At 36.0% G+C, this 11,314-nt stretch overlaps 2 protein-coding genes across 4 annotated transcripts; one reads left to right on the forward strand and one right to left on the reverse strand.

Moving 5' to 3' along the window:
* Positions 1–11,069, reverse strand: LOC141832387 (uncharacterized). 3 transcript variants are annotated; one of them, XR_012602110.1, is made up of 8 exons: positions 11,024–11,069; positions 6,278–6,360; positions 6,134–6,198; positions 5,921–5,970; positions 3,862–3,963; positions 2,850–2,909; positions 248–412; positions 1–107 (listed from the first exon to the last, which is right to left on the reverse strand). XR_012602110.1 is itself a non-coding variant. In XM_074719890.1 (7 exons), the coding sequence occupies exons 2-7, from the start codon at positions 6,340–6,342 to the stop codon at positions 299–301; spliced, it is 456 nt and encodes a 151-aa protein (XP_074575991.1). In that variant the 5' UTR covers positions 6,343–6,360; positions 11,024–11,069; the 3' UTR covers positions 1–298. The 3 variants fall into 3 exon arrangements, 1 of the variants encoding a protein (XP_074575991.1); XR_012602109.1 differs by having other exon boundaries at positions 194–412; XM_074719890.1 differs by having other exon boundaries at positions 1–412.
* LOC141832499 (uncharacterized) lies at positions 6,925–7,853 on the forward strand. The gene is given in 3 exon segments (XM_074720003.1): positions 6,925–6,957; positions 7,181–7,216; positions 7,218–7,853. Coding segments are annotated over 3 exon segments (705 nt in total).
* Positions 11,070–11,314: the final 245 nt, after the last annotated feature.

The following is an 11,314-nucleotide window of genomic DNA, read 5'->3' on the forward strand; positions in this document are numbered from 1 at the left end:
TTATTTCAAAAGTGCTGACGGTAAATTTTCATTAAAAAAATGTAGAGTTCGCAAGCACACGCAGCAAAGGAACAGAGTAGCAACAACTAGAGGAAGGCAATACAGACCTACAATGACCACAGAGTGATATGAAAGATTAAAAATGTCATATTATAAATGTTTCTTCATCTTGCTTCAGGCTCACATGTAATACCTAGAGCAAGATTTGAAGAATTTGCTTGCTTGCTTCATAAATGATTTCACGAACCAGTCTCAATGCATGAGAAGAATCTGCACCACCAGTATAATGTATGGTTTCTCAATTTCGAGGACGCTGGATGATTCCATTTGCAGTCAAGTATTCAACAAATTCATCTATCAAATAGGGCCAAGCGCCCTCTTCGTCATAGTTGGAGACTTGAAGATCGATAGTCTGAAACAAGGTACCTCAAAGCATAACCATCAGCATGGAAAACTGCAATTGCTTGTTTTTTCTCTTTACTTTCATATACAAACAAGTCAGGCAGGCAGGCAAGCCAGCAATTGACTGCCTTGTTCATGGTTTTGCAAAATTAAGAATGTGCCCATAATTACAAAATTAAATTCAGAACCACTCCATGAGGTGACAGTTGATTCAATTCACATATAACTATAAACTAACTGCTGATTAAATCAACTGTATTAAACTTCCAGTATCCATACAGACCAAAGAAAGTCATTGGAAGGCAACTTGAAGAAAAGACACATTGAGATTAAAAATATTATAGTGGTTCCACTTTGCAATACAACTAGTTCATGGATCGATCAATAATATTATAGTAGTTTCACTTTTAATGCAACAAGTTCATGGATTCATAACTAGAAGAGTTTTGTTTGCTTATACCTGCAAGATTGAGATTTGTTTTCCTCTTTTATCTTTTGATAGCTTCACAAAATTTAGCATATTATTTGGAGGATTAGCATGGCTATTAACTGGATCTCTTATTAAGATGGATATAAATATATTCCATATGTATACAAGTTAGCAGGTAGAAAGTATGGACTATTCACATGAGTTCATGCAAACCATCAAAGAAACAAGATTTGTCTCGAAGTCACCCAGCATTGCTCAACTGTGACAATTCAACATCACTAAGTGTTATTCTTAGAATAAAGGCTTTATATTATAGTAAATGTTCTCTGTTATCCAATTTAATTATATTGGAATGTGGGTACGTGGTACCTACTGTGGAGTCCGTATGAACACTAGCATAAAGAAATGCATCCTTAATTTTCATCTTCCATTCAACTTGAAAGGAAATCTTAACCACATTCCCCTTCACTACATGTGCCAAAAAAACACCTTATTAATGAAGCAGCAATAATCCTACAGTATCAATTCATTTCCATGGCTAGCTTATACTTTTCAGCCCTTTTACTACCCCCACTCTCCTCTTCTCTATCCTATAAAGATTGTGCAAACTCTGCTCTATACCCTAATTCCCCCAGTTTTGCAATCTACTGCTTTTAAAATGACTAGTTAAAACGTACATTTATGCTCTTCCCATTCTTAATCTCAATCATTTATCCTTACACAAACCAATCCAAAAACTTTGCCACCTTTATAAGAAGTCTTAGTTCCAATTATCTTCTATGAACACAGAGACACTCCCCTTTCTCTGCCTGGCTGCCGTAGAAACATTATCATCATCAACCCATATTTATCCCAACTATTTAAAATCAACTACATGAATCTTATTTCTCTATTAAGATATATACAAGGTTATATCAAAATAATATATTCAACTTAATTATATTATTTTGTATTATAACCGAACCAAACCTTATTTACTTGGTTAATTATTAGTGGCCTTTGAACATGATTATTGTCTATTTAACTTAGTGTTTGATCTAATTGCTATTTGAATATTAGTGTTTTTTTTGTCCTTTCTATTAACTCTACATATCCATTTTACCATTCCCATCCCTGCAAAGCTACAACAGTAACATTTTGTCAGTGTTAATTCTTAACAACCTAACACTCTAATCTATAGAGTATGACAAGTCCACCAATCTTATAGAAGTTTTCTTTTAGACTAAGAGAGCACAACGATCACATGGACTCCAGAAGCTCCTTTCCATTTTGACTATCTATTTTTAATAATATTCTGATGTTAGTTCCATTTCCACTATGATATCACTTTCCTCTGCAAAAGGAAAATGAGATGCTTTACATAAAAATATGTACCCAAAAATATGATTATCAAGTTTAACTGTCTGCTAGAATTGGCAGGGTTCTGAACCATCCATAGAGATGGTATCAACTTTTACAGGCGGCAAATGAGAAGCTCGCAAGAACAGGATAAAGACCACCGCAGAAAAAGACAGATTTAAACATGACATTCTACAGTTAGACACAAATTTTGGATAACGCAATTACTTTGGCTTGGCAATAAGCTAATGGAGTAGTATTGGGTTGTCTCAATTTGATGGTATACATTTACTGAATGCAGCAATTACATGAATGTACCAATGTACTTCCCTGGTTTAGAATATGTTGAGAAATCTGATCGTTCTGTACAGGAACACACAAGGAAAATACAAAAGTCTAATATTCGTGACTATATAATTACAAACGTCAATAATCAAAAAATGCATGCAAAAGTTGACACACTTCCAACATGTCTACTTAAATTAGAATATAAAATGACTAAGGGACAAATATCTAATGGAACTCCATATACACCACAAAAGAAGAAATAAATAAAATACTGGCCGCTACAAACATCATCCTACAATTACAGGCCATCACATGCAGTGTGTGTGTGTATGTATGTGTGTGTAACACAGAATTGCATATCTGCAAAAAATTACAAGTACTTGGTACATACCTTAACAAATTCCAATAACTGAGACCAGGTATCCCTTGATATTGCTTTGTTATGTTTTAGCTGATAACGAAAATTTAGAAAGATCAAACGAAACAGCTATGCACTCAATACATAATGAAGAAACTGTTATTATGGGAAACTAAGTAAATTATCTATCCAAAAAAACCATTTGATATTCTGTTGATAAAAATTTACCTGCAAATGAAAATGAACAAAAAAATCTCTGATTAATGGGATTTCACAGAAGCTTAGTACTTCATGGTGAGTTTTACTACCATAAATACAGAAATACGAAACCAACCAAAGAGGTTAATCTTGTAAAAACAGTCACTTGGAACCTCTAAACTTCTATTTTTTCTCATATTTATTAAATTGTAAAAACTATCAAATAGATAAATATTACTAAAATCCACCACTTCAAATTACTAGCCTTATTTAAAAAGTTTCACATACCAACCTAAAAATAGAATTGTACTTCCAATTATTCTTAATTATATTACTTTTATACTCATATTCAAAATGATTAATAAAAACAAAACATAATCGTGATAGTTTTCATATATAGTTAAAATGAAAATGGAGGTGTAATCATGAATATTGCAAGAATATGAAAAAAAATAAGTCAAATTACATTCCTAGTATTTTGAATTGTGTTAGGCGAAGGCTTTTTTGACAAGTTTGAATTGCTACAATATAATCCTGGCCTTTTGGTAATTCTGCCCCAATATAACCTCACAAATTAAACAAGAGAAGAAAATTGTGAGATTTTATTAACACTTCCTGTTGTTCCAAATTGGACCCTATGGATAACCTCTCTTTCCTATGCCTCATCAGTTTACTTATTTTGGAAATAATCTGACTTAAAATTCAGATACCTAGCAAGACAAAAAAAAAAAACAAATATTTATCGAGCCTCCAACCAATGATCATCTAGTACACTGCATCAGACTCTTAACATGTATGTTAAACATTATATCAGTAGTATGATTCACCCCTGGTGACAGTTCCATACCTGCAAGAATTGACACCAATGATCAACTAAAGGCCAATGCCATTCAGCAAATAGCAATTGCCACATGCCAATAGCTGTCTCTAGTGCTAAAGATTTTTGACCCTGCAAAAGAATAGAACAAAGGAGACTCTTACTCTCAAGAATCTTCCAATAAAATTATTGTTTGAGAATGGGGTTACATGAATAAAAGGACCTCCTCCTACATAATGGATAAAATAATATCAAAATTATAGTGAGACGGATGTTACGTTGCCAAAAGAACTATGGTGATATTCTTGATAGACCTGTTGATCATTACAATGCTTTTTTGTCACCAAAGGATTTGTGCATACATGATTTTGGTACACAATTGCAAACCCAAGCATGCTCTAATAATCCAGAGTCAAATTCTTTGGTCAACAAAAATACATAATTAAATGATTGTAAATACTCATGTTGACTAGTCACAAAGCTAGATAAATCTTGTTACCCAAAAGATCACACACTAGATAGTAAAAATGGACATCTTTGCATGTAATCTTTTTCAGATGCTAATTATCCAGAATCAATAATGGTAGAAGGCCCTATTAGGTTATATGGCACTTGTTTGGTGGAGATCTAGTAATTTAGAGAAAAAAAAGACAAAATGTGATGACTTGCTGAAATACAAAGGAAAATTGAAAAGGTGAGTTATCGCACACGGAGGGTATTTATCACCCATAGTATTAATTGCCAGAAACCTAAGCACACCAGCATAGTGAATTCCAATTCATCAAAGACATCGCCAAATTTCCATATACAAGAAAATCAGTACATCGATCATCAATTTATGACCATCTTGCAGCATTAGTATAAAAAAATCCCCTTAGCTTATTAGCTTTACTTTTCAAATTTGCAGGTTGCTTAGTTTTAGTTTGCATCAAAGCCCTTAATTTATTAACTTTAGTTTACTAACATGTTTTCTTTTATTTTATGTAACAAGCTAAAAATGTTGATCATATTGAATACATATGCTGAGTTATAGTATCATAGTTTGTTGAGGTGTATTCAATGCATATCTTGTTACTATGCACCTTAAATAAGTTTATATACAATATTCAGGGATTCCTATTTTCCTCTTTAATTATTGTTTAGAATTAAATATTATAATCAAAACGTATATTATTTAATGGCCACAATGGGATGCAAATAGGAGTCTAGTCAATAAGTTCTACAATTGTGTGATTCTGAATCATTTACCATCTTGCCAAACCATGGACCATTCATTCTGTATCACCTGATTCAAAAGATCATAATCCAGGACCAATCCCATTCTTAACATCTGATTGATTCTTTTCACCTGATCTGAGAGAAGGTAAGTAGAGTTCGTACAACCCGTAGTGAAGTACAATCCGCAAGTAATTTTCAGAAATTACTTGTTATCTTCATATACTAATGGATCCACGAAAATTGTTAGCGCAAGATAGTATATAGATGACCACTTTGAAAATGAATCACTAACTAATCAAATGAATGCATGATTTAGATCCAACATGGCTTGCTCTTTATCCTTCAAATGACTTGTAAAACAGCTTTTAAACACGGTGAACCAATCCCCCAAATGTAAAATTTCTTTTGCAAAAAATAAAAAAAAAATATCATAATGAACATCTCTGAAGTTTCACTCCCTCAACATGAGCTCCATTCATAAGAACATTCACCTGTGTTTGACGTTAGCTTACAACCTAACACAACTCTCAACCTTTTTCATCTGGACTTGGGACCGGCATTGGCAGTTTTTCCCTCAACATGAGCAATGATTATAATTAATAACCATTAGATGAACTATACATAAAGTGCACTTGTTTAAACCTATGATCTTCATACCATGTTTATTCAATTTATCCATAAAAAAGATACATGATTCACAGTTCACACAATATTTCTGTTGCATCCCTAACAGAAGATAATGAACATTACACGTGGCCATGCCAATAGGTTATTATGCAAGTCATTACTAGTCCATCAATAATGGAGCAATAATCTTCACTGGACTACACAAACATGTTACCAAGGGGACATATAGTAGCATGGGGCATACCTTTTCTTTAGCCCAGACAAATGCGAAGTTGTATATCTCGCGAAATTTTTCTGAAGGAACAGAGGCAAGAAAATGACTTAGGAAACAAAGATATTTTTTTGGTTTCCATTCAAGAAAAATAAGAAGAAAAATTATGAACTTTTAACATGACAAGAAACCAAATGTTGCAAATGACATGTGATACATAGAATGAACAGAATAGAAATTACTAACGATCATCTCTTAGCTCACTACGCATGTATGGCAACTTCTCACGAAACTTCTCAATTGTATCTATCCTGCATCAAACAGTGCTACTTTCAGCACAACTACTATTAAACCATCATCCTCACAACTAACCAACAGATCAAAGGTTACCCTAGAGATTGTAATCCGCCAATGAATTCCTGTCGTGAGAATTCACACATCGTGGCAGCCTTCATGTGCCAAGATACAACCAACTGCATAATATTTTAGAAAAAAATACAAGCAATTGTAATATAAAATATACCATATGAGATCAAACCCTTGTGCTAGTAATATAAATATGGTTAGTTGAATGCAAATGGTTAATCATATATCCATATAAACTTTAAGATGGTCACAACAATAAGAAGAACCGATTGACAGAGTCAGTAGAGTCTTTTTTTTCTAAATGCAGTTGCTAGATAAATAGACAATAGAAACAAAGGAAAAAGAAGTGAAGGAAACTTAAGAAGAGAAGAATATATATATATATATATATATATATATATATATATATATATAAGTGTGAGAACATAATGTAGAGTGCTCAATATGTTATTTTATTCCCTGTTATCGTTGCCACAGAAGAAACGGAAGGTTATTATTATACAAAAAATGTATGTCTAGGAGTATTTGACTGCTAATTTTCTCAGAGCTGAAGATATAATGGTTCATGTTGTGCTGGAATTTCTATTAAAATATATCATAATGAGGTTCCAGCTTCACCACAAGATGTTCTCCCACCACATTGACAGAAAAAAATATATTGTCTGTTCAGGATGGATACGAAAAAGTTAAACCCTGCCAACAGTGTATTCCCACCAGGCCATTTCACAGATTAATGCCCAGTTTATTTGGAGGTGCGGAAAGAGAAACTAGGGAAAGATTTCCTTTGCATGCATACATCCTCAGTGCCTATTTTCAAAGTTTTTAGGAAGGAAAGGAAATTTCATCCGTCCGCGGATGATTTTTCTGTCAAAATCTATCCCCGCCAAATCGGACGGAAACACAACGGACGGAGTCGAGCCTTCGTAGCGCTACTGCAGACGCACCAAAAACCGCCGCCGCAGCCCCCTGCCTCCGCTGCCTCATCTAGATCCTCGCCGCCGCCTTCCTCCTCCTCGTTGCTACTGCCGCCGCCTTGCACTTTGCCTTGCGCCCCGCCTTCGCCGTCCAAAGCCTCTCCGTCCAAAACGCCACTAAAACAGAGTACGATCTGACCTTGAGCGTCTGGAACCCCAGTCGCGCGATGGGGTACTCCTACGAGGCCGGCGGGAGCGCAGCGCTCGTCGCCGTCAGCAACGGAGCGGAGATCGCAGCCGGGGAGACGCCGGGGTTCGACCAGGGGTCCCGGAACACGACGGCGATGCCGCTGGCTCTCCGCGGGTCGAGCGCCTCGCCGCCGAAGGGAGCGGCGGCGCTGGAGTTGACGGCGAAGTTGAGGGCTCGGCCGAAGGTGGGAAAGATGAAGCTTTGGAGCATGAGGATGGAGGTGACTTGCGGTGTTGTGACGAGTGCGCTGGCCGGAGAAGGTCGCATCTTGTCGCAGCATTGCGGCACAAAGTTCTGCAGCACGCCGACGAGCAGCGCCGCCCAGAGCGGGAGGATCTCGCAGAGGCTCCGGCGAGGAAGCCAATGCTGTCGCCCAGGTCCTTGGCCACTCCCAGCCGCGCGATCTCCCGCTGGTTGTAGCCGAGTGCACTCTTGATCACCGGCGACAGGCTGCCGAACAGGTACCGGATCCCAGCCACCGCCTGCACCCACATCGCCGCCACGAATACCAACCATCTGTACCTAACAGGTACCCGAAACCAGCACCCGCCTGCACCCACATCGCTCGCACCTTCCCCCCAAAAGATTCATCCTCCGTTTACTCTGCGCGGGGTGCAGATTTCCTTCTCTTCCTTAGGGATTTATTTTTCCTAGGGATTCCTTTCTTTTCTTCATCCCTTGTATGAAGTAAACATAGCATAAAACTCCAAACATTGGTGGAAAGTCTTGGGATCTACCTCACCACCATACCACGCTGTTGTTGGTTCTTATCCTAACTTTTTTTGGTTAATGCCTAAACAGATTTTGATCCAAGGTTATGGAACATTTTACACTTTAATATATTCCAAAAAGTACAAGCGTCCAAACTAATTCTTACCCTGAATAAGTATTATCAATTTTTTTCAAGCTTTCAAAGAATACAAATACATGAGAGTTGATCTCCTTTCTAAAACCATCAAGATTTTGAGATAGATGATTAACAAATCAATTTTAACATGGTATCAAGTAGGGGGTTCAGAGTCAAATCGTGCCTATTGGGTTTGGCCAAATCAAATGAAGTACACGACCCACACAAGAAGTGTGAATATTAAGAATATAAATAATAAACTGGTATCTTTCCTAAAAGCTCTCGAATAAGTAGCTACCCAATCAAGTGTAATAAAGTTAAATATCAAGCCGTCGTAAAAAACTGCATACTAGATTAATCTTGCACTTGCGCTTTCACTTGCCTAAAATGTACTTTGAATACTGAATTTAAATCAACTTGAAAATATAGGTTCATAAACCTCCCATGGGCACCTAGAATCGCATTTAGCAGCAAAAATCATTTGCCCCAAATACTGTTGTTAAAATTGCTAGGGCACTGACCTAGGCATCAAACAAGGAAACGCTAGGCATGCTATCCCAGGTAGGTGCTGCCTAAGTGATTGACTGGTTCCATGTATTAGGCAGCTAAGATAGAACAGGGCAAAAGGAAAAATTATTGTTTAAATAGGACTTGTGTTATGATTAGGGATACCAAGTAAGTTTTATTAGTAATTTACTCATATAACACCAGGTTATTTCACTCTCCTGCACAACACACATCACGGGTTATCAACTCTTGATCACCACAAGAAACAAAAAACAGGAAATAGGAAACACTTATACCTACCAGAAACCAACATTTCTCAGTGACATCAAGATAAAAATCCAGTGAAGACTCTCCTGTGCCATGCATCAACGCAGACTACAGACATAACCTGCAGGCTACAAAAGCATTGCGAGCCAACACTCAAACCCATCTAAGCAGGTGACAACACGCCATTCTGACATTACTATCTACCCACAGAAATACCTCCACTCTGAGATAAAAGGTTCATGCCGGAAAGGTAAGATTGGACAAGTTGGGAAAGATGGGAAAATCTACTTTATACCTACTATTCTTTTTTATTTCTAGTCTGATTTTATACTATTAGTATGACTGGGAGCATCCTTCTGATTATGCATAGCATAACAAATGTGAATACAGCTCACTCTGAATATTTCAGATTAGATAGCCAGAGGTTAGTGGTTGCTCTTCACTTTCTCCTCTCTAGTTTTTTTTCTTTGTTTATCTATCTCAATTTCTTGTTCTTTGCTTTTTTGAATTGCCTTTCTAAGAAAAATTGTACTTGTTTTTCACGTCTTACTGTTTTTTCTATTCCTAGTTTGCTGTTCTTTTCTTCCTGTTTTCTCATTATTCTAGATCTCACTGCATTTTTTGCTTCCTAATTCCTCTCTTCTAGTTTATGTTATATACCTATGATGCAAACAAGTAAAAAAGATCACTGAAAAATGAACTGAACAAATAAATATATAAATAAGTTTATATAATTATATTTTACTACAGTTTAATATTGTTAATTCATCTACTCCATTTTGCTTGTATCTCAATCAAGTTGTGTTTGTCCCAACTATTTGGGGACCAAGGTTGCTCAACTCCAAATGATACAAAATCATGGTAAAGATGACAAAAGCGGCCTTCGTCCCATTATAGTCAAGTAATAACACATGTTTTCTACTGACATATTTTTCCTCTTTCATAAGATCCAATTCAAGGCACACAACTTTGGTAGCCAGCATAGGTTTACAGACCTATCCCGTGTTGTGTCAACTGTTATCTTGCTGAGATCACTGAATGAGGTGATAAATCAATACTCTACAGATGTTATAAAATTTTAGTTTCTAAAGGATTCAAAGCCTTAAACAATATACAATGCATCAAGCAGTGAATGCCTTGTGCCTTTAATAACATTAAACCCAAATAATGTTTACAGAAGAAAGGCTCCTAAACAACTATACATAATTAAAAGGTCAGAGAACATGTGTCTAGTGAACAGGTCAGTGCTGTACCAAAATTAATATTTGGAATGTATTTAGCCGGATATTGGAACAAGGCAACTTTAGGCTGTTAGGATAAGTACAATACAAATTGTGAGATGCTGGAGGGCATTGACATACCCATCTTAGGTGAAACTATGCTGAAATTTGAAGTTAATCATGCTGATAATCAGCAAAACTCAGTTTAATTGTGCCTACAGAGATGCTAAAACATTTTTAAGAAAGTAATGTCCAACCATAAAAAAATTGTCAGAAAGCCAACATTGATAGCTAAAATGAGACAAAATGAACAACATGCAAGAAAAAATGGAAAAATAGTTCCATGGGCAATCTTTCGTGCAATTACAAATATCTCAATAAAGCTTAAAAAAATGTAATGATGAACATGCTCAACAACTGGAAGCACTAACATCAACATATGTCCTAGAGTCCAGACTCATACAACAGTAACATCTTGTTCATCATTGCAACATCATAGAAAGTATGCAAAATCTCCACAAATTATCACATCAAATAACAGATAAGGAAAAGATGTTGATTCCTAATTTATGGATTGAAACTTCAAATGTTGAAACAGATGTTAATATATCCATCAAAATCAATGACACATAAACAAGTTATTAACTCCGAGGCAATTGATAGATTACCAGAAACAAAAAACTTAAGCCTAATGAAATCCATCTCATTCCTCAAAACACAATACCAGAAAGGGAAGTAGTTAGTCCGCATTATAAAGACACTCACCGTAACAATATCTTGAGGATCCACCTGCAACAACCAGGTATGTTGTTAGCGATAGGAAGAAGATGCAAATGAACAGTTTGCAAGGTAAACTGGCACAGGAAGCAAAAAAGAGACATGGTCTATATATGTGACATCTTATACCTCATAAAGTGTTTCATTTAATTCATTCTATGGAGAAAATAAGAAACTAGCAGAATGACCAATTTTCCAGAAAGTTTTTATCAAATCAAGGTTGAGTTACAATCAAAGTCTCATGAAAATCAATAAATTGAATAAACCAAAATTATAAGG

Source organism: Curcuma longa, chromosome 7 (assembly GCF_044706935.1).
Source record: "Curcuma longa cultivar G26 ecotype Majalengka, Jawa Barat chromosome 7, ITB_CL_G26_1.1, whole genome shotgun sequence".
Lineage (NCBI taxonomy): Eukaryota > Viridiplantae > Streptophyta > Magnoliopsida > Zingiberales > Zingiberaceae > Curcuma > Curcuma longa.